This window comes from Salarias fasciatus, chromosome 14, assembly GCF_902148845.1.
Source record: "Salarias fasciatus chromosome 14, fSalaFa1.1, whole genome shotgun sequence".
Classification (NCBI taxonomy): domain Eukaryota; kingdom Metazoa; phylum Chordata; class Actinopteri; order Blenniiformes; family Blenniidae; genus Salarias; species Salarias fasciatus.
The window spans coordinates 31,691,266-31,711,509 of NC_043758.1; the positions used below are offsets into that span (position 1 = coordinate 31,691,266).

The following is a 20,244-nucleotide window of genomic DNA, read 5'->3' on the forward strand; positions in this document are numbered from 1 at the left end:
TTGTACTTTGGTTTCTGGTTAAAAATCGTGAACATGTGATCTTGAGTCAATGCCATATGTTCTGTGATTCTGATTTTTCATGATTTATCAGCTAAAATCATGAAGAACAGAACAAAAACCAGTCTTGAAATGTTTCAGGTGATGTTTTTGGGTTGAATAGTGGCAGAAATAAAGGAAGGTTTCTCTGTTCTAACAGTGTGTAGCCTCTATGTCCTCCTGGTATTTCCGCTGAAGTGAGATCTGTGTGTGTGATCTGGTCCGGATGAACCAGCCTCCCTCTTCCACACACAGCTGAATCCAGACTCACACACTCCACACACACACGCTCTCTCTCTCTCTCTCTCAGCTGTTCCTACCTTGAATCGAACCTTCTTCAGCATCATCCTCGCTCAGCGTGCAGAGAGCAGTAATGCTGGAGAAGGTCCCAGCTCAGAGCTCCATGCAGGAACACCTCCTCCTCTTCCTCCCCCCCCTCCCTTCAGACAGGACCCCCCTCCCTCCCTCCCTCTCTGCAGTGACTCGTCTGTGTTTAAACATGCCAAAGACAACACTGTCTGCCCCCCTCCCTCCTCTGAGAGCTTTTATCAGGCTGCTCATTCATTCGTGAAGCTGACACACCCTGTTTTTTTTTTTTATGACTGGAGGGCTGCTATTAAAGCCCCCCCCCCCCCCCTTCTAACAACACCTCGCCCTCCAAATAAGGACGCTGCTCTCTTGAACTCGCCCCCTGACCCCGAAAAGCCCCTGTCCACCAGGAGCAGCCTCCCACCCCCTCCGATCACCCATCTGTTGTCCTGCTCTCGCCTGCCCTCTGTTCTCCAGTCACCGGAGGAGGAGGAGCTTATAGATCAGGACAAAGAGGCGTCTTGATCCAGTTTCGCTGAAGACTGATCGGAGGACATGGGTCTGTCAAACCCTGAGGAGGTACGCAGCAGAAGACACTGGACAATCCCCTCCTCCCCAATAGACTTGATCACAAAACGATTCCACTGGAAATTGATCATTTCTGCAGTTTCGTTTCAGAAAAGTTTCCTGTTTACACGACAACTTGAAATCAGATTCTCTCCATTTTCAGTCGATTTGTTCTAGAAAACACGCTGAAGTGTAGTTGATTCTGTTACTGACTGTAAATGAACTGCATTCAACACAGGGAAAAAATTACAGTATTCAAACAAGAGGAAAACACTGAAGGATTTAGCGTTAAGACTGGAAAAAGAACCTGGCTTGTTCAAGTATCAGATGAAGTTGAGATAAAAAAAAAAAAAAAAATGTAAATAAAGGAAACTGAGTTGTAACATTTGTTAAAAAGAATAATGTGGGGAAATATAAATTCAAAGCCAATTTTAGTGAACGTAAAGTAGACGTCAACTTCATTTTGTAAATAGAAGTAAAATGCCAAGAATCATATAAAATCGCTTTAAAAAAAGTTAAAGCCGCTACAAAATGTTGAAAAATTTGACATGCAAAATGTCACGATTGACATCAAAGATCACAAGTCTGTAAATAACTGAAATGAAGTTAAGTATGAATCAAGTCAATTGTTGAGAATAAAACCTTAACATATAGAAATACTGACAATAAAGAACTGTTTGGACAAAGACCAAAGACATCCAACAAGTGAGGAACTATGTTAAAATGTTGTAAATAAACTCTACATAATGTCAAACTGTCGTCAATCAAAAAAACCCCCCAAAAAACGGAAAGACTAAGACACTGGGAATAAAGTCAAGAACAATATTATATGAAGAACCGAAAACATTGCATTTCTTCCTTCAGTTGAATCTTAATTTTCCTCCTCTAACGACTCCATTATGAATGTTTGGGTCAATTAGAACAAAAAGCCAAAGCCGGATTTCCATTTTCAATAATACATTTTATTCCATTAAAGATTCTTCTTTTCCTAAGTGTACACTGGAATGTTAAGATTCCCCTTCAGCAATTTAGTTAAAAATGCTCCATCTAGTCATTCCCCCCCACACACACCCGCTAAACTGAAATCTGGGGAGTACAAATGAAACAAAAAAAAAAAAAAAAAGAAAAAGAAAAGAAAAACCATGAGAGGCAAAGGTCATCTTGTGACTGATGTGGATGTAGAGTGAGAGTCAGTAGAGGACGACTGGGTGGAGGAGGGTGGAGGAAGGCGTCCTGCTTACCTGGGTCACTACTCAGACCTGCTCCGCCATGATTCCTTCAGAGTCTCTTTATGGTTCTGATCTAACCGGCCGGCTCTTCTGTAGCTTGACGTGAGGAGTGGTAGCAATGGTGTACAAAAAAAAAAAAAAAGAAGCAAAAGGAAAAGAAAGGTTCAACAGATGCGGCAGTCAAATGTGTTTACTGGCAGATGGGTTGGCCCCGCCCCGCGGCTGAGAACCAGAGGGAAACAACGATACAGCAAACGGTACAAAAGATCAATCTGATGACAACCGCACAGTACAGACAGTATAAGCCGAGCACAGAGCCCAATCCAGATTCTAATCCCAAAGAAAAACAAACTGAGGAGAGCTAACGGTGAGACATCGATAGGTGGAGCAGGCGGAGAATGGCTGAAGAAAAAGAAAAGCTGCTGGAGGAGGCGGGCCAGGAGGGCCCCGTCGCCCCCACCCATCCTCCACTCACGTCCTCTGTACAGTTCAGCTCGGCCAACACAACAGCATCCATCCTCCCTGTGTGTGTGTGTGTGTGTGTGTTAACTCTATATATAGATGCTCCTCTCTCATACAAACATATAAATACACCAGCGCTGCTCTCAGCCTGTCAGGAGCGTCTCTCAGACCAACACACAGCCGGCAGCCAGCAAATCAGAAATCTCTCTCTGTAGCGTAGATTTGGACTCTTTTTTCTGTTTTTGCATTATTTTTTTTTTTTTTGTAGGTTTTTGATATTTTTTTTTATTATTATTTATTCTGATTTTGTGGTTTTCTTGGGATTACAGGATTTCGTATTTGTCGACGACGAAGGAGGTTTCTGAAGAGAATCTGACGGCGCTGTCGCCATCGACGTAGGCCACTTTGGTAACCTGAGGGGACAAGAACCAGACGGGAGGACGTGAAAAAAACAACTTCAGGCTCCGACCTCACGGGCCCAACAGGCCCCGCCCACCCACAGGCCCCGCCCCCGGCGGCAGCTCACCTGGATGTCGCAGTAGTTGCGTTTGGACACAAAGGACACGTTGATGGGGAAGAAGTCGTTGGGCTGGCCGGCGATGCTGAACTCCAGGCTGCCCGTCTTGTTGTTGGCGTCGATGACGGGTAGGCACCACTCCAGGACGTTCCGCCGGCCGTCGTGTTTGTACTCTCCGTCCAGGTCGCCGATCACGGGGGCGCCGACGCCGGACCTGAGCGGGGCGGGGGAGCCGGGTTAGCACGCCGTGCGCCACTGGCGGGTGGTGAACTGGGGAGCGGGTTACTCACGGTACGGGGATGCTGATGACCACGTCATTCAGCTCCAGGCTCTCCTCCTGCAGCTCGTACTCAATGTTGACGTCGCAGCCGGTGCCGCTCTCTGAAGGCCAGCAGTTTACTGAGAGACACAGGTTAACAGGTCAGGCTCCGTCCCAGACAAACGTGCTGGTAGCAAGCGAAGCTCATGTTCAATGCTGAAGTGAAGAAAAACTGTATTTCCACGGAAATTCCAGCAGGGGGCGACAATGCTGGTTTCCAAAAGAACCCGAGTCTCATCAGAACCCATTCAAAAATGCCAAATTTCGGAGCGCAAATAAACATGTAAAGCACTCGGTTTCAGAACATGTTCTGGTCTCTATCAGTAGCTTCTACAATCAAGTCATCTTGACCAGACCCTGATTTTCACATAGACCATCTGTTGATTTTATTTTATAAGTTAAAGTTTTACATAAATCGTCCTATCACAGTGTCTCCTCTGGCCACCGCACTGTTTTTCAAAAATGGTCTAATCTCCAAAAAATACTACACCAAAAACAGCTAAAATGATTTAAACAGCTAAAATACTTTAAATGGCTAAAACTGAAAAAAATACAAGGAAAAAAGGAGGAGAGATAATTAAAATTGGCTACAAAAGCAAAGAAATGCAACAGAATATACAGCACTGAGATTGTAGTTATAAATGCCATGTCAGTTTTTAGTATGGAAGATTTTCTTTCTTCATCCAAGATGATTAACATGTTTCGCCCGACTAGAAAAATTCCATTTGTTGGGAAATCTCAGAAAGGCTGCAGAGCTCTGGGAGGACGTACTGGTTAGAGGTATGAGCGACTCGTCTGTGGTCTGTAGTCTCCACTTCAGCACGCCCACGTCGTTGTTTAGAGGGAAGGACTTCTCCGGGTTCTTCAGGCCGATCACCGACTCGGCCGTGAACAGCTTCTTGTCCACGTTGGGATGCGTCTGCGAGGCAGGAGAGACGGGTAATCAGAACGACCTGCTGCTTGTTTGAGAGCGCCCTCTACTGGACAGCAGGAGGAACACATTCTGACGTCAATAACAGTGAAATCCACAAAACAGCTGAATTGGATTTTTGTATTTTTTTTTTAAAAATGATTGCTAAAAATATGAAAAATCCTTCAATTCATACATGTATGGAACCACTTTGTTTTTTCCTGCGTGCGCTCACCTGCAGCTGTAAACCTTTGTTGTCGTTGTTGTTGATCATCAGGCGGATGCGGCCGTTCTTGTCGTCTGTGACCCGGAGCGTCACCATGCCCAGGACCTCCATGTTCTGCAGGCCGCCGTCTCGGCCGCAGGTCAGCGAGATCTTCTCCTCCACGCGGAGGTGTACGCTGAGGAGGAAACGCACGGCGAGGACGGTAAAACACACCAGTGACATCTGTGAGCCAAGATTCAACGGCTCGACTTCATCGAAAAGATCCAAAAAAGATCCGTTTCAGCAAACTGCAGGGACTTGAAGCCCGTTAAAAATTCACTGCTTTTTCTACCCTGGATCACTTTCAGAGAAAAACATTTCTAGCCAATGTTTAAAGTAACTTCCTCCTCAACACTCCTGCCGGTGGTCATAATGTTGTGGCTGGTGGTGGGCTGCGTACCTCTCCACGTTGACGGGCGGGGGCAGGGCTTTGGAGACGTCGGAGCCTCTCTTCCCCGAGGAGGGCATGATGGTTTCCCCTTCAGACTTGAGCTTGTCCACGAAGTTGTCCACTTCCTTGCCCTTGGCGCCGAGCTTCAGGGCCTTGCTGGGCCCGCTCGCTCTGAGGAGGAGACGCCGCATGAGAAGCCCCGCCCACTGGGTGAGGGGTGAAGAGGAGGCTGCTCCCGGGAGCCCTACCTGACTGCTGCTGGTGTGACCTTGGGCTTCTCGGGCTCCACGATGGTGTCTGTGATGATGGACCCTGACGACACGCTGGTCATGCCGGCGCTGCCGAAGCCCCCGAAGGCGGGGACCTTCTTCCCGGAGCGCTCGGCGTCCCTCCGGGCCTGCTGCAGCTCCTTGGCCTTCCTCCTCATCTCTGCTTTGGCTTCTCGTTCCTGGGTCTGAACGGTGAGAGAGAGAACAAAACATTTATCTGAGAACTGCAGCTGCAACGAGCAACACGAGACTTTCTGGAAACACTCAGGCTCCGTTTCCATGGAGACGGCAGAAACGCTAAGAGCGATCCAGACGAGCTCTCACCTCTCTGACGGCGCGGAACACCTTCTCCTCGTGGGAGTCCATCTCTGTGAAGGTGCGGATCTGGGCCAGGTTGACGTTCTCCCTGTAGCCCAGCGCCACGATCTCGTCGAAGGCGAAGATCAGGTCGAAGCAGTGCTCGGAGATCTCACTCTCCTCCAGCACACGGCAGTACTCTGGAATCTGGGAGGGAAGGGAGACGACAATCAGGAGACAGAACATTACATTACTGCTGGATCCATTAAAGCACACCGACAAGATAAAGCCAGTATCAGAGAAAGCATAACACCAAGTAAGGGGACGAAACCGGTTCGTTACTGGAGAAATGCTGAACATGTGATAAACTGTGTCAATAAGACACAGACTGTTGACAAAAGTGTAGCCCTTGCTCTCTGAGACTGCCACACCTTTAAGTTACGTGTTGCTCACTGCTGTTTGTCTGCTTACAGACAGTGAAGCAATTAAAAATTTAAGAAACAACAACAATAAAAATATTTGCCTCCGTCTCCCGTTACTTTCACAGCTTATCTGATGTTCAGAAGTGCTACGAAAACAACTGGAGCCTCATCAACTTCACTTTGTGTCTGACTGTGGTGTGAAACCCTGTGGCGTTCAGGTACGCTCGTGAACCAGAAACACTTGGAATCAAGGGAATTTTCACATGGACTGATTCTTTAGAAGGTACTGCCTGATGTGTGAGGGAAAATGCACAGTGCTGACAGCAGAATAAAGTCATGAATGAGCAGAACTACAGCAGCTACACCAGGTCACAAATGGGAGGGTTCAAACCTGTTTCTGAAGTTATTTCAGGTCATTGTTTTGGCGAACAAGCAGCAGATAATCACACACTGTTAAAGCACTAATGTAATTCCCTCTGAGAGACGTACACACCTGAAAGTTACTTCACACTGTAATGTGATCCAGTAAAACTCGCCTTCAAAAGGTCATAAGATGATTTTAATGGGTTTTTTTCTGTATTAATAATCTTCTGTATATATGGTGATCAAAAACATCTGAAACATCTCAATGACTATAACACAGTCAGCACCTTATAAAAAACTCACAATCTGAAGTAAAACAGGCTATATCAAACAGTCTGCTCTTTGAATAAAACGTTTTTTTCCCAGAATTCATTGTACTTGATCACAAATATTTCATTGCATGAAATTCCTTCAAAAGATGACAAACTACCCAGACTTTCCTCCCGGCCTTGATGGCAATGCTTTTCTTCTATGGTCCGAGAGGGGCATTAGTACTATAGGTGATCTAGTAGTTGATGGCACGGTCATTTCCTTTAATCAGCTAACTGAACGGCACGACCTTCCCTCCAGACAATTTTTTTAGGTACCTGCAGGTCCGGAGTTTTATGTTTTCAAAAGCAAGTTTATATCCTGGCGGGTTCTCCTGCTCTCCCATAGAGGAAGTTTTACAAGATCCAGAGCCTCGGAAACTGATAGCTAGGTGCTTCTATGGTGCTCTTTTCCCCCCAGCTGATGGCACAGGCTACCTTAAACGGCTTTGGGAGGCAGATCTAGGGGTGTCAATCTCAGATCATGACTGGGGTGATGTATGGTTGGGCTCTGTCGGCTGTCTGTTCACCAACAAAATCAAGGAATTTCAATTCAAAAATCACTCAGACTCCAAATCACTCCAGTCTTAAGGAACAAATTCAATTCCACACTTTCCAAGAACTGCAATAAATGCAAGATCTCAGAAGGATCATACTATCATTGTATCTTTGACTGCTCCCTCATTAGGAATTTTTGGTGCAAGGTCTGTAAAGAAATTTATGATATATTTGGTCGAGACCTGAATCTGACCCCACTGTCTTGTATCCTTGGTTTACATCCTGCTTTGAACCTAAATTCTTGTATGTCGAGTCTGTTGGAGGTTCTTCTGTTTGGTGCTAGACAATGTGTCCTACTGCAATGGATCTCTGACAAACCGCCTAACCTTTCACAGTGGCTGCAGAGTTACACTGGTGTAGAGAATGCACAGACTCTACAGATGGGCCTCTACGGACTTAGCTGGACGGATATCCCCAAAGAGAGCAATATTTAAGTTGTGAATCAATCAAACTTCTATATCTGTAATACCTAGATATCTGTTTAAATCCTGATGAACAATGCTGAACTTTTTATATTGAACGTTTCCGTTTTGTTTTCACCGTGTGGGACTGTTTTTGTTTATATGTTTGTATAATTTGAAAACTTAAAAAAAAAAAAAAAGATGACAAAGAGTACTGTAATAGTAATATGTAGGGATGCACTGATATCAACCCCAGTATCAGATATCAAATCCAATACTGCGAGTGAAAGCTCCCCGATCCAATCTGGAAAGTATAAAGTTCCACAATGTGGCACAGAGAGTTCCAGGACTCACACAGCAGCGACGCTACACATGATACGAGGATGAAAGACACACTCATTCACAGCCAGCTAGGCCCCGCGGTCTGCAGTGTGTTGACAGACGCTTCCATGGACGGCAAGATGGTGGTTAAAAACACAACGAAGGTTTAACGACGCATTGAAGGAAATGGTGGTGACTGAGATCTGACTCCCCAATAAAGTTTTTCCTCTTTGGACACAATTTTAACAGCATGATGTTTTGTTGCTTTGCATAATTTCTCCACCTGTTGCTACCAAGCTGGTATAATGAAGTAAAATATGATCTATTGTCAGACCTTTACAGCAGCACGTCTTCATCTGATTGGTCAAATCGGCTGACATGCACAGATTTGAAACAATAAAAGAAGTGGTCATCACTCGAATGGGCTTTTTGTGATCACATTTCTTTAAAGCCAATGCTGAGGAGTGTCCTTGAACGCCTCGCTGAAACTGCCAAATCACAACAGCTGTGCAGTTAAACATGCTGCTCACACTAACAAGCACCAAACACAGAAGAACAATCTCATCTAAGAAAAACAGTGTGATTTTAATCTTTGAAGTGAATCAGAGCTGCAGGTGATCCTGTTGATCAGACCGAAGAATAAACTGTGATACCAACAAAGCGATCATCATTACAAAGGCAGGAAGGACTGAAGCTGTTGCAGTGGCTTATGTGTAGAACAGAAAGGAAGAGCTGCGGGTGCAACCCTTTGGACTCTACGCAATAACCTCAAACTGAAGATAAACAGCTCAATGTCAACAACCTGAGAACAGACGGTTTTCAGTTTTGTACTTTGTGTTGCTGAAATATTTTTTTTTTTATAAACTATCCAGCATTTTCACAAATCTGCTCCATCTGTGGCTTATTTTATCGTTATTGCAAACTGAGCCAACACAACACTAAACCACAGCAGGGAAAACACTGGAGATGGCATCTTGTCATTTACAAAGTTCTCTTGTAAACAACTGTCAGTGTGAAGATCTGCGTATTAAATGCCATTAATACTCATTCATAATCCATAAGCAAACAATACGCCAAGGCCGAGTGTTGTGAACCCAGCAGCCTTGAAGGCTCCAGTTTTCTCCGGCGTCTCCAGCAGGGCAGTGTTTAGCCCTGCAGAGACAGTGCTGCTGACACAGGACTTCACCTAATACCTGCTGGGCTGCATCCAGGAGCTTTAACAAGCACGAGCGCTCTGTGCAGAATCTCACCCAATTCTGGGATTCAGATTTTTATTTGTCACATTGACATTGGAGTACAGCAATGAAAAGCAGTGACTGCCCACCAGGCTATATGAACATAAAGGAGGAACAGTAGGGACAGATATGACTGCTCCATCCTCTCATCCTCACTTATTGAGCTTTCTGACTGGATATAAAGAATCGAAAGCATCTTAGTAGCAACAGTCAGTACTGCCGGCGTTGACTCACCACGCGGGAGAAGAGCCGCAGCGTCTCCAGGTCCTCCAGGATGTTGCTGTTCTTGGTGGTGATGAGAACCATGTAGAGCTTCTCCAGCGGCTGGTACACGTAGCGCACGCTGTCTGTTTCCACGAAGGTGTGCTGCTTCCCCGTGTTCATCAGCTTGGGGAAGGCGGCCAGGAGGCCCTCAATGCGCGTCCGGGTCATCTCCACAAACTGCCGCGATACGATGGCCTTGCCGGCCTTGGTGCACACCGCCGCTGCCAACAGCACCTGCAGGAGGAGGAGGAGGAGGAGGAAGAGGAGGAGGGGATGTCAGTGCCACACTGAGGCTTGAGGACCTCCAGGTCCACAACCCAACATGTTCTGAAGGTACAACACTGCTAAAATAGAAAATACACAGAAAAAAACAAAACCACTCCAACTCCTAACAACTAAAAGCAGTGAAACAGTTGAGAAGGACTAAAACTGCAGAAATAACTCAAGACCAACAAATGACCAACAAGGCTAAAGGAACTAACACAGCAAAAACTGATATGAGAGTGCTAACACAGCTAAAATGGCTTGATAAAGTAACAAGAGCTCAAATTATTAAAAAGGCTTGAACTATCAAATATAATCATAAAATGTCAGTAGCGAGTTGTTAATATGAATAAATTTAACAGAAATGTTTTCTTAAGTACAGCTAAACTTTATTCTATATAAATGCATCTATTTTGAAGTGCTCCATGGAATTCTTTGAGGAGTCAGCAGGAATGGATGCTTTGGAGAAAAAAAAAAGCTAATCTTTGGTCAGTATAGATGATCATTACATGGTGGATGTGCCATCCAATTGATCCTTCAAAACGCTTCTTCGAGATGAAAACATGACGAACACTTGTGATTGCACCACATGCAGCACAATTCAGATGATTATTCTGGAGCAGTACTGGATGGACTAAATTTAATGTACGCAGAGCAAAGAATGACTCATTTAAACACTTCCATAACTACATAGTTAAATAAGGAGATCTCTTTCAAGTAGATGTGAAAACCTAATGCCACAGCTGCATGTTGATATCCCATATCTGACATATCAAGTCTAATAAACAAATACAAAAGAAAAAGGAGTAAATTAAATTATTTCACAAGGGTGCAGTTCTTGAAGTTTATGAGATATCTGCACAATCAGCTGTTTCATCAGGAAAGCTTTCCTATAAGAAGACAGTCTGCCCAAACTAAATGTTGACTCCTCACAGCAGCTGGCTGGCATGCCCTTATAATTGTATTCCCTTGATATGAAAGCAGCAGCTGACACAATGCACCCGCCGATCCGGGCTGCTATGATTGGTAGTTTATGAGATTATACACATTCATCACAGTTTGATTATTATTCAGATGAAATAGCTTTTCAGATTTAAACTCATCTAAATTTTGAATGAAGTTTGGCGACACTGAGAGTAGTTGTGGCTAAACGTAGACTTTGCAAGAATAAAACTCACATAGCATGATGAAATGGACTTAACATAAGCAGTAAAAGCGACAATAATGTAGAAAACTCATTTTGTTATGTGTGAGACATTGTTAAAGGGGCTGTGGTTAAATCCACGTTGACAAAGGCAGAAGGAAGAAATTGAAGCCCAGACGGAAATGGTATGGGCCCATTACACATTAGGAATAAATCAACACGATAACGTGACAGAAGTCCACTGGGTGTTCACGATCTGGAGGCTTATGAACACGATGTGTCCATGAATTAGAGGTCTATGAGATAATCAGAGTTCTGTGTGTGACAGCAGCTAACGTTAGCTCCCTTACGGCTACTGACAGCAGTTAGCTCGGACAGTTACTGACCGTCAGTGGTGTCTGCACACTTTCAGTGTTCGCCCACAGGAATCAAACAACGCGGCTTTAAATCAGCGATAGCAGCGAGATAAAGCAGCGGCACTGTCCGTCCTGAGAAAAGCACTGTCCGGTATTATCGTCACGTCGATACCGGATAGGAGAAGCTAGCCGCGTTAGCTAATGTTATGCTAATCGTTAGGCCCGATGGACCGCAGCCGCTTCGTTCCGGTTTTTCGGCTCTGTCACTCACCATTTTGGTCTCTCGTTACGGTCCGGCGGTCTTCAGTCCCTCGCGTTCGTCGCCTCGATGGTCTCCTCGTCCCGGCGGAATGGTGAAGCGGGGACCCGGGGCTGCTCGGAACGGCTGCTTGCGAGCTAGCTGCAGCGTCAATATGGCAGCAGAGCCACGTCTCCACCGGAAGAGCCGCGCGCGACCTGCCCACCGTGGAACCTGTGACGTGGTGCCCGGATGATGGCCAGGAGGCGCGAGGAGAGGAGAACCAGGAGAAACGTGATAGAACCTATGGAGGACCGAAACCACCATAAATACAGAAATATAAAAATGGGTCAAGAAATAGATATATCATATTTTTTTCCCATGAGAAACATGTGACTGAAAATAAATATTTATTTTGTTATTTTCACTTCAGTCTATTTATTTATTTGGTGATTTTTTTTAAATGTGTTTCCTCATTAATTTTGAGGCCTGTATATATTTCTGTATTGTTTAACTTTCACATTTTCTTTTCTCCGATTTATATGTTTCTGTATTTTATTCTCATCTGATATTTTATTTATTTGTTTATTGACACTTGTTTTTAATTCACTGTCCTCCTTACTTTGGAAATCCTGTTCTAAAAAAGAAAAAACCTGAAGTGGAGGAAAAACCCACCTACAAAATCAACTCCTTCTCAAAGCAAATAAGAGCTTTACAGTTTGGTATTGAAATATTTTTCTTTCCTTTCCAGTCTTCTTGACTTGCAGTGTCAAGTTTGAGGAGAAAAATAAAAATTGGATTTATGACTCTTTTTCTTATTTATACAAGGAGGAGTGACCTCCATCAATTTGTAGCTTTTACTCAACGTGAATTATAATATTCACAAGCTACTTTTTTACTTGAGCAGATTTTTAGATGATTACTTTTACATTTATCTAAGTAGAATTTCAGCAAAGTGAAGTGACAAAGTCCCAATGACAATCTTTCAGTCCTGGCCTTCACCATGCTGTCAGTCTGCTGAAGGCATTTATCTAAAAGCATCAGGTTCTCCTGGTTCCTGTTGTTGTTGTGGAGTCTCAATCCACCCTCTTCCCTAGGAAATTGTGCAGAAGCCCCACCTGGATTTAACAGTGAGTGTGAAGGCAGCATAGACTCTGAGTATTGATCACATGGACTGGTACAACTGAACCCCAGGAGATGGGGCTTCTCACTCTGCTGCATGCTTTGCTTTGCTCTTTAACAGTCATGATTTTACTCCCACTTCTGCTTTTTTTTGATAGCAAGCTGACCAACACTGCAGATTGAAACTCCAGCTCTTCCCTCATGAAATGAAGGAATATTCCAGTTGGTGAGACGACTGGACGTCCGGTTGGTTTGGTAAGCATGAAGGCTTGGTAACTCCCTGTCATGATGAGTGTTGCAGTGTTCGTTGGGATACCTGTGTTGTGGATGTTGTTGTATCCCATGTGCCTGGAATCAGCTGATCAGCACTGCCCTGGAAGGGAAGATGGAACCTCGACCTCCCTATCAGATGCTGGTTCGATTGGCGTGCCAGCTGATGATCATAATTATTTGCTGAGCAGAATAGAAGAAGATACACTGAAGCGTTTTGGAGCTCCTGATCTGCAACATAAGGCGCTGTCACAAAATTCTCTTTTTGTACAGACGTGAGTGGAGAACCTAGAGGAGGATGAACTGAGAAAATCCTGCAGAGGGATGGAAGTGTGGACTGACCACCTCAAACCAATGAGAACGGAATCAGTTGAAGAACCAATCAGCACACGTCTAACAGGAGCGTTCTGGAACCTGAAAGTGATTTTAAAAAAAGTCTAGAAAAAGGACAGTTGGCGTTCTTCTCTCTCAGGAGCTGAACGGACTGCTGTGATTGATTAGCCGAGAGAGGAAACCTGGAGCTCCGCCACTGCACTCCTTCTTGCCAGACATCTGATTGCCGGATTGTAAGCTAAGCTGATTGATCATTAGGTGTAAATTGATGAAATTGGAAATGGATTTCCACTTATTAATGAACAAGCAGGAATTCAAGGAATAGTTTTTTAGTCAGAATTCCAAAGGAGGTAGGGTCCATTTCTGCATTAGCATTAAAAATATTTGCCATTTCACAAACAGTTTCAGTCCATAGTCTTTGAAGTTTATAACAGGACCATGAAACAACGACTCATGGTTCCTACAGTGGTTTTACACTTACGACACAGAGGAGAGCGAGAGTGGTTAAAAGAGATGTCGTCAAGGGGATATATGTAATCTATGTATTATTTTCATTTGTAATTCTCTTGTCCAAGTGCATATTGATTTTTTTTTCCATAGGACCAAACAGAATCACATATTTCTTGATCTGTGGTGACAGACAGCTCCTTTACCCATACACGCCGACCCCTGTTTTATTCTATTTGACCTGCCCTCAAGACGACATACAAGCCACCATGTTTTTAGTGTTAATTGTACAGGCTTTGAGCAATAAGCTCCGATTTCTTTCAGACTAATAAAAAGTAATAAGTCTCTTAAACTGCACTGTTACAATGCTGTGTCAAGGTCCAGCCAGGTCAAAGTTTGTCCTTGATCCAGTCATTTACAAATCACAAATGGGTGCAAAGCTGATATGTTTTAATATTGGATGTGTCTAAGCCACCCATTGAACTTGGCAATTGTAATACAGCCATCTTAAGCCTCAGTCTACACTTTTTCCAAATGAATGAGCTGAGTCATCCATTCGTGTCCTTCAACACACTTTATACAGCTGGTCAAGAGGCGGGGTGATTGAAATACCCAAATATCCAAATCCATTAGGTGACCAATTCAAAGGAAAAGGCGGGACCATAGTTGGGAGAGAGTACCAAGGGGCAAAGCCTCTGATTTGGGTAAATTGACCTTAACCAGAAAAAAAGCAAAACAAAAAAAAAACAGCTAAATCTATTGATCACATCGATTAAAGCAGGTACAAACATTTCAGGGTCAGTCAAAGCAATCAAAACATCTTCTGCATATAAGGTTAGGGCAGCCGCAGCCCTAGACCGGAACCCATCAGTCAAGATGGTCTGTGGCCCATTATATAGGATTTTGACAGAATTACCATAACAAAGTTGTCACCCAAACCACATTTACCTAATGTCTAAAATAAAAAGGACCATTCAAGCTTTTCAAACGCTTTCTCTGCATCCAGAGAAAGCACCAGAATATGGAAATGTCTGATCAAACCTGTTGTCCTGGTTGATGTTAAGATCATCAATGAGGACAGCAGGTTTCTCTTCCTCAGCTTCCTTTGTTGTTTTTTGGACATCATGCTTCTCTGACTTATTAAATCAAAAATGCACTCTCTCTATTCGTCCTCCCTGACAAGTCTCCACCGTCCACACATTTCTCCACCAGCCCCACTCACTGGATTGTACTGCACCTGCTGAAGAGGTGGTGTTTGTTTCAGCAGGGGTCAGGTTCAAGACTCCTGCTCCACTCAGTCCTTCTCTGCCCCCTGCTGGTCACTGCAGGTATAACAGCTACAGTTCAGGGAGTGGCTGCATTTTAGCTTTAGAGAAACAGTTTTATCTAGGCTGCAGGGCTGATGTGGAAGTTTAATTTGATATTTAATTAAAATTTCTATCGATATATGACAGACACATGCAGATCATTATTCTTCATATATGAACTTTTCTCCCCCAGCTGCTGCATTGGTTTAGCTCAGTGGTTACTTCCTCTGACATTTCATCTCCGTGATGATCCTCAGTTCTTCCCTCATCCGAGGGATCAAACCGCGGGCGCTGTCCAGTGCATTTTTCAGCAAGCAGTCGAGAGTTCAGAAACAAATCTGTTCTTTACATAATATGAAGCTCGTTATTTCAGTCTCAGTTCACTGTTTCCTCGTTTGACTGAGAAAAACTGAAGAAAACTGAACTGGACACTCAGCTGTTACTCCTCCTGTCACCAGCAGGTGGCGGAGAAGGACTGACTGACCAGACTGTTCTGGAACTTGTTTGACTCTCAGTATGAAGATAAAAACAAAACAAGCAAAAAAAGTCGAGACTTTCCATCTGGTTTGTATCAAGTATTTCTTTTCTATTCTATTCTACTCATTTCTGTCACAGTATAACAGTAACACCTGGACCACCAGTCTTCATAAACTTATTTTTCTGCTCCTGTGACCGGCACTGGTATAGCTCAGTGGTTACTTCTCTGAAACTCATACGAATGAACCTCAGCCCTCCCTCAGTCGAGGGATCGACCCACGGGCGCTGTCCAGTGTTTTTTTCTTTTCTTGTTTAAAAATGTACATCTCCTTTGATGTAATTTTGCACAAGCGTTTATTTATTATATTTATATTGTTAAAAGTAATTTGTCCACCCGTATTCATACAAATTTGAACTTGAGTGACATTCCATTTTATTTCAGCCTGAATTAAATAGTATCTCACTGCTTATTTCAACGCCAAACACGCTATTAAAATATTTATGCAGTAAAATATTTTTTATTGTTTTATTTCCTTCACTAAACTCCGCAGCCCAATGACGTATAGAATTATAGTAATTCACCAACGTAAAGTAGTCCGGAAGTGTGTCTTGACTTCCGGCCGCGCACGCGCACATTTCGTATCCACACTGTTGTTGACAAACATCAGAGGAGGAGCTCTGCGGCGTAAGTACATCTTTGTTCTGGATTAATATCGATCAGGGCGCGGGAGTGTGGCGGGAGCAGCCGCCGCACGCGCCCCGCGCGCATTACTCGGTTAATGCAGATGACGGCTGCGCGGAGGAAACGGAAAGTGCTTTGTTCTGAACATCTGTACAAACCGCTGGGCCGAGCGGGAGCGGAGCCGCGTCTGTTCGCAGCAACGAAGGCGTCAGCTTCCGGTCCAGCTTTCAGAATAAAGCAAAACCTATTTGTTGATCCATGTGAGGTCGGTTGAGTCGAATAAATTTGAACTGAAATATAGATTACGTGTTGCTTTTAACTAAAATCTTCTGAAACAGCTAATCTATTTGACGAGCTTTGCGTTCTACTGTCTTCTGGGATGCTTTAATTTTGTAGTCTGAAACGAGAAGCTTCCGCTTTGCGCCTTATTGGCGCGTCTGTGACTCAGCTTCTAGCGCTAGCTTCCACCAACCTTTTTCTAATGTCCTCCTTCCTTCGAACGGCTGATGCTCCGAGTCGTTTCTGTCTGAAGACAAGTTTTTTTCCTCTTTCTTTTCCCCACAACTCACGCGTTTGTTCCTCAGTCTGGCTGTGGGAGCGAGTGAAGGCGGTCTCCTCGTCCAGCAGCTTCTCCAGAAATGAAGGGGTGAGTGACTCTCCTTAACAGACTGCTAACTATCATAATCAGACTACTAACTACCGCGGTAAGTCGGTTTAAACACGACAGCTAACCTCCTGTTTTATCTCTTTGACTCAGCCAACAGAAAAGCCCCGAGCCGGACGGGAGTGTCTCTGTCAACGAGGAAGGTATTCATGACAACTTTACTAATGTCTCCAGTTCACCTGTACTGGTTAAGAGAAGTTGCGATTTGCCTGTACTGGATTATTAAAGCTTTAGTTTATGTGTTTACCCGTTTTCTAGATTTGTTACCGCCAACATGCACGAAAAAGAACTTCCTTTAAATGTTTCCATACTCTTGTGCATTCAGCCTGTGCAGATTCAAAATTACAAAGCGTGGGCTAGGGTTTGTAAATTTGTTGTATGTTGCAGTAATTTTGGCAGCGTGAGTCAGAACCACAATTTCCTTTCTAGTTGTAAATAAATAATTTCGGAGATTTAAAGTGAAAACACAAAACCTTTCTTGCATTTCGGGTGTCTGTTTATGCAGCAACTGTCTCTGAAAACGCAGCTTTTTGATTGACTCAAACGGTGGCATTTTTCAAAAATGCTCAGACTCCGTCTCATGGAGGAAGTGGAGGTTTTAATCATACTGTGGTTGAAAAGATAAGAATTATTTGTTGTGTGAGCATTTAGAAACCTTCAGTTCCTCTGAAATGCTCAGAACTTTGTCCTCCAGGCGGTCGGAGTGTGTTGGTGAGCTCCTCCTGTTGTTTCAGGGTCCGTCGCCACCGCTGAGGATCCTGCAGCCATCGCCACCATCCAGTCCGCGGCCACCTTCACCGATCAGCCCATCAAATATCTCTTCAAGACGGAGGGGGCGGGCGGACAGGTGGGTGGGAGAGCTGGGAGTTCAGATCCCTGAAACCCTGAGCTGCACACGGGAGACAGCAGCTGGAATATTATCTGCTCATTTTATGAGCCACACATCATCTGAGCACAGCATGTTCTGCAATCCAATCATGAGTTCACAAACACTTTTCAGCTGAGGAACCACAAAAAGAACAGTTTGATCTGCAGTTGGCAGTAAAGTGAGCAAAATAGCTCTTCAAACTTTCCCATAAAAAAACACTGACAGTTATTTAAAGTTTCCCAAATCTGAACATCAAAAGTCTGTCTCCCATTCAAGGTTCTCCTCTTACCTGTGGGCCGGTTTTGGTCCGCAGGTCACTAGCTTTTTTTCACTAATGAGTTGTGGGGGGGTCGGGGGTCCCCTTTGTGTACTGCAGGTGACCTACAGGGTGATCCAGGTGTCTGACGGACAGCTGGAGGCCCAGACAGACGGAGCGGCGGCCGTCAGCCTGGTGACGGGCTTCCCTGCCACCACTCAGGCTGTCACACAGGTGAGGACAGACCAGACTGAAGAGATGGCGGTGGCCCCTCTTTCTGCTGACAGGGCTGTGTGTGTGTGTGTGTGTGTGTGTGTGTGTGTGTGTGTGTGTGTGTGTGTGTGTGTGTGTGTGTGTGTGTGTGTGTGTGTGTGTGTGTGTGTGTGTGTGTGTGTGTGTGTTTATGCCCTCAGGCGGTCTTCTCCCAGTCAGAGGCCCTGGAGGGCGACGGCGGCGCCGAGACGCAGTACACCTACTACCCCGCCACCATCGCGGACGCCACCACCGGCACCATGGTGACCACGGTGCAGGCGTCTGACACGCTGCTGGGCCAGACCACGCCCACAGGTACCCAGACACACACGCATGGAGCCGGGCTCCCCGCCGCTCACCGCCTCGTCCCCTCCACAGGGCAGCTCTACGTCATGATGTCGCCCCAGGAGGTCCTGACCTCCAACCAGAGGACCATCGCGCCCCGCACCCAGCCGTACATCGCGTGAGTCACTCGCACCGGGGGCATCGCTTCCCCAGCGGCGTCCCCGTGTCTGACAGCACCTCCCGTGTTTGTCTCTCAGGAAACAGGAAGCTCCTCGCGCCTCCAGAGACGAGAAGCGGCGAGCTCAACACAACGAAGGTGAGCGCTCACATCTCCGATGAACCCTGACCCCCTCGCTGCCTGTCAGTAACCGTCCCCGCCGTCCCCGACAGTGGAGCGCAGGCGCAGGGACAAGATCAACAACTGGATCGTGCAGCTGTCCAAAGCCATCCCGGACTGCAACGTGGACTACACCAAGACGGGACAGGTGAGGGCCGCCTCGCGGTCGGAGCCGCGCCGAGAGGTTCACGCCGTCTGAAAGCCTTTCCGCGCCCAGCAGAGTAAAGGAGGGATCCTGTCCAAAGCCTGCGAGTACATCAAGGAGCTGCGGCAGAGCAACCTGAAGCTGGGGGAGGACATCGGCACCCTGGACCGCCTGCGGATCGACAACCAGCTGCTCAGACAGGAGGTGAGGGGCGGGGCAGAGGGCTGCGCCTCAGGACAGAGGTCAACATCTGGTTTTGTTTTGCACTTCATTTGCATTCCACACTTTCTTTTTTTTAATGGCAAAAAACTGCTAAAATAAGATAAAATAGCTGAAATGAAAACATTTATAAAATAGCTACAAGTCATGTTTGACACCACTCACCGCTTCCATCTGTCGCCCAGGTGGAAGACTGGAAGTCCAAGAACCAGATCCTGAGGAACCTCCTGCGACAGCACGGCATTGTGGGATCGTCCAGCTCGGACCCCCAGTGAGCGGCACCTTCCAGAACCACCACCAGGGGCCAACGGAGGACTTGGAAGTTGCTGCGAGACCCAGAGTGCATGAGAAACAACCCATTACTGTCCTTCATATTCAGACGACACACGGCTCTCCTGGCTTTTTACAGCGATTTGGAATCATCTTCTGGTAAAACCAGAGCAATCAGAAAGGAAGCGCGGGAATCAGTGAAGACCTTCCTCCATTCGGCTGTGCACCAGTCCAGCTCACTAAGCTACTTCTGTCTTTTGGTTCCTTTAAAGTCTGTGTAGAGCATTTTATTCTGACTGTTAGCAAACACAAAATGCAGCTGTTCACTGTCGACTAAAAGTCAAACCCCCAAACTCCTGAAAGGAGTCTCTGCTCCCATGCGGCTGCTTCATCATCATCATCATCATCTTCATCAGCAGCAGCAGATAATCCAGGAATCTGTCCTCTGTTCAGATCACCGCTACTGGAGCTGCTGGCAATCTGAAGAAATTGAATGAAGCTCGCCCGATCTTCACTCCTCCTAACATGTAGAATGTATTTGGACTCACGCGACTCTGCTGTACACAGACTTTAACCTCTGCAGTCCTCCATCCAATCCATTCAGCTTCTCCTCTTCCTTTTTTTTTTTTTTTTTGTTTATTTTTTTATTTTGAAAGTTTCACGACGCCTCACCGGGGAAAATAATTACATTGCAACAATGTAACTAACAGGATTAACGGGGCGGGAAGCATTGCATTGTAGTTAGGCTGCGTACGTCTTTGTAATAAAATATACTGTATGTCATCAAACACGTTCAGCTGTGTTTATTCAGAGTGCTGAGCTGATTAGTGTTTGAGGAATGTGGGGTGACGTGTGTGTGAGTGTG

General features: G+C 45.4%; 2 protein-coding genes across 4 annotated transcripts; one reads left to right on the forward strand and one right to left on the reverse strand.

Annotated features, from left to right (window-relative positions):
• Positions 1-2,788: 2,788 nt before the first annotated feature.
• On the reverse strand, positions 2,789-11,651 carry LOC115400918 (coatomer subunit delta). Its single transcript, XM_030108982.1, has 10 exons — positions 11,479-11,651; positions 9,414-9,677; positions 5,599-5,778; positions 5,254-5,459; positions 5,015-5,176; positions 4,585-4,750; positions 4,211-4,358; positions 3,411-3,519; positions 3,130-3,334; positions 2,789-3,016 (listed from the first exon to the last, which is right to left on the reverse strand). The coding sequence occupies exons 1-10, from the start codon at positions 11,479-11,481 to the stop codon at positions 2,927-2,929; spliced, it is 1,533 nt and encodes a 510-aa protein (XP_029964842.1). The 5' UTR covers positions 11,482-11,651; the 3' UTR covers positions 2,789-2,926.
• A 3,759-nt stretch (positions 11,652-15,410) lies between these two features.
• Positions 15,411-19,523, forward strand: LOC115401142 (upstream stimulatory factor 1-like). Of its 3 annotated transcripts, none has more exons than XM_030109333.1 (11): positions 15,411-15,488; positions 16,668-16,729; positions 16,841-16,890; positions 17,482-17,594; positions 17,992-18,105; positions 18,285-18,438; positions 18,502-18,586; positions 18,666-18,724; positions 18,799-18,893; positions 18,963-19,094; positions 19,295-19,523. In XM_030109333.1, the coding sequence occupies exons 2-11, from the start codon at positions 16,722-16,724 to the stop codon at positions 19,382-19,384; spliced, it is 900 nt and encodes a 299-aa protein (XP_029965193.1). In that variant the 5' UTR covers positions 15,411-15,488; positions 16,668-16,721; the 3' UTR covers positions 19,385-19,523. The 3 variants fall into 3 exon arrangements, with proteins under 3 accessions (XP_029965193.1, XP_029965192.1, XP_029965194.1); XM_030109332.1 differs by lacking the exon at positions 15,411-15,488 and adding an exon at positions 16,013-16,086; XM_030109334.1 differs by lacking the exon at positions 15,411-15,488 and adding an exon at positions 16,013-16,086 and having other exon boundaries at positions 18,966-19,094.
• The last annotated feature ends 721 nt before the right edge of the window (positions 19,524-20,244 follow it).

Bases quoted from the DNA above. Each gene is read 5' to 3' on its own strand.
- LOC115400918 (XM_030108982.1), bottom strand. The intron at 4,751-5,014 runs GTACGCAGCCCA...TTTCCTCCTCAG, and splicing joins CCGCCCGTCAACGTGGAGAG to CGTACACCTCCGCGTGGAGG. The intron at 3,520-4,210 runs GTACGTCCTCCC...TGTGTCTCTCAG, and splicing joins GTCGCTCATACCTCTAACCA to TAAACTGCTGGCCTTCAGAG.
- LOC115401142 (XM_030109333.1), top strand. The intron at 17,595-17,991 runs GTGGGTGGGAGA...TGTGTACTGCAG, and splicing joins CGGAGGGGGCGGGCGGACAG to GTGACCTACAGGGTGATCCA. The intron at 18,439-18,501 runs GTACCCAGACAC...TCCCCTCCACAG, and splicing joins GGGCCAGACCACGCCCACAG to GGCAGCTCTACGTCATGATG.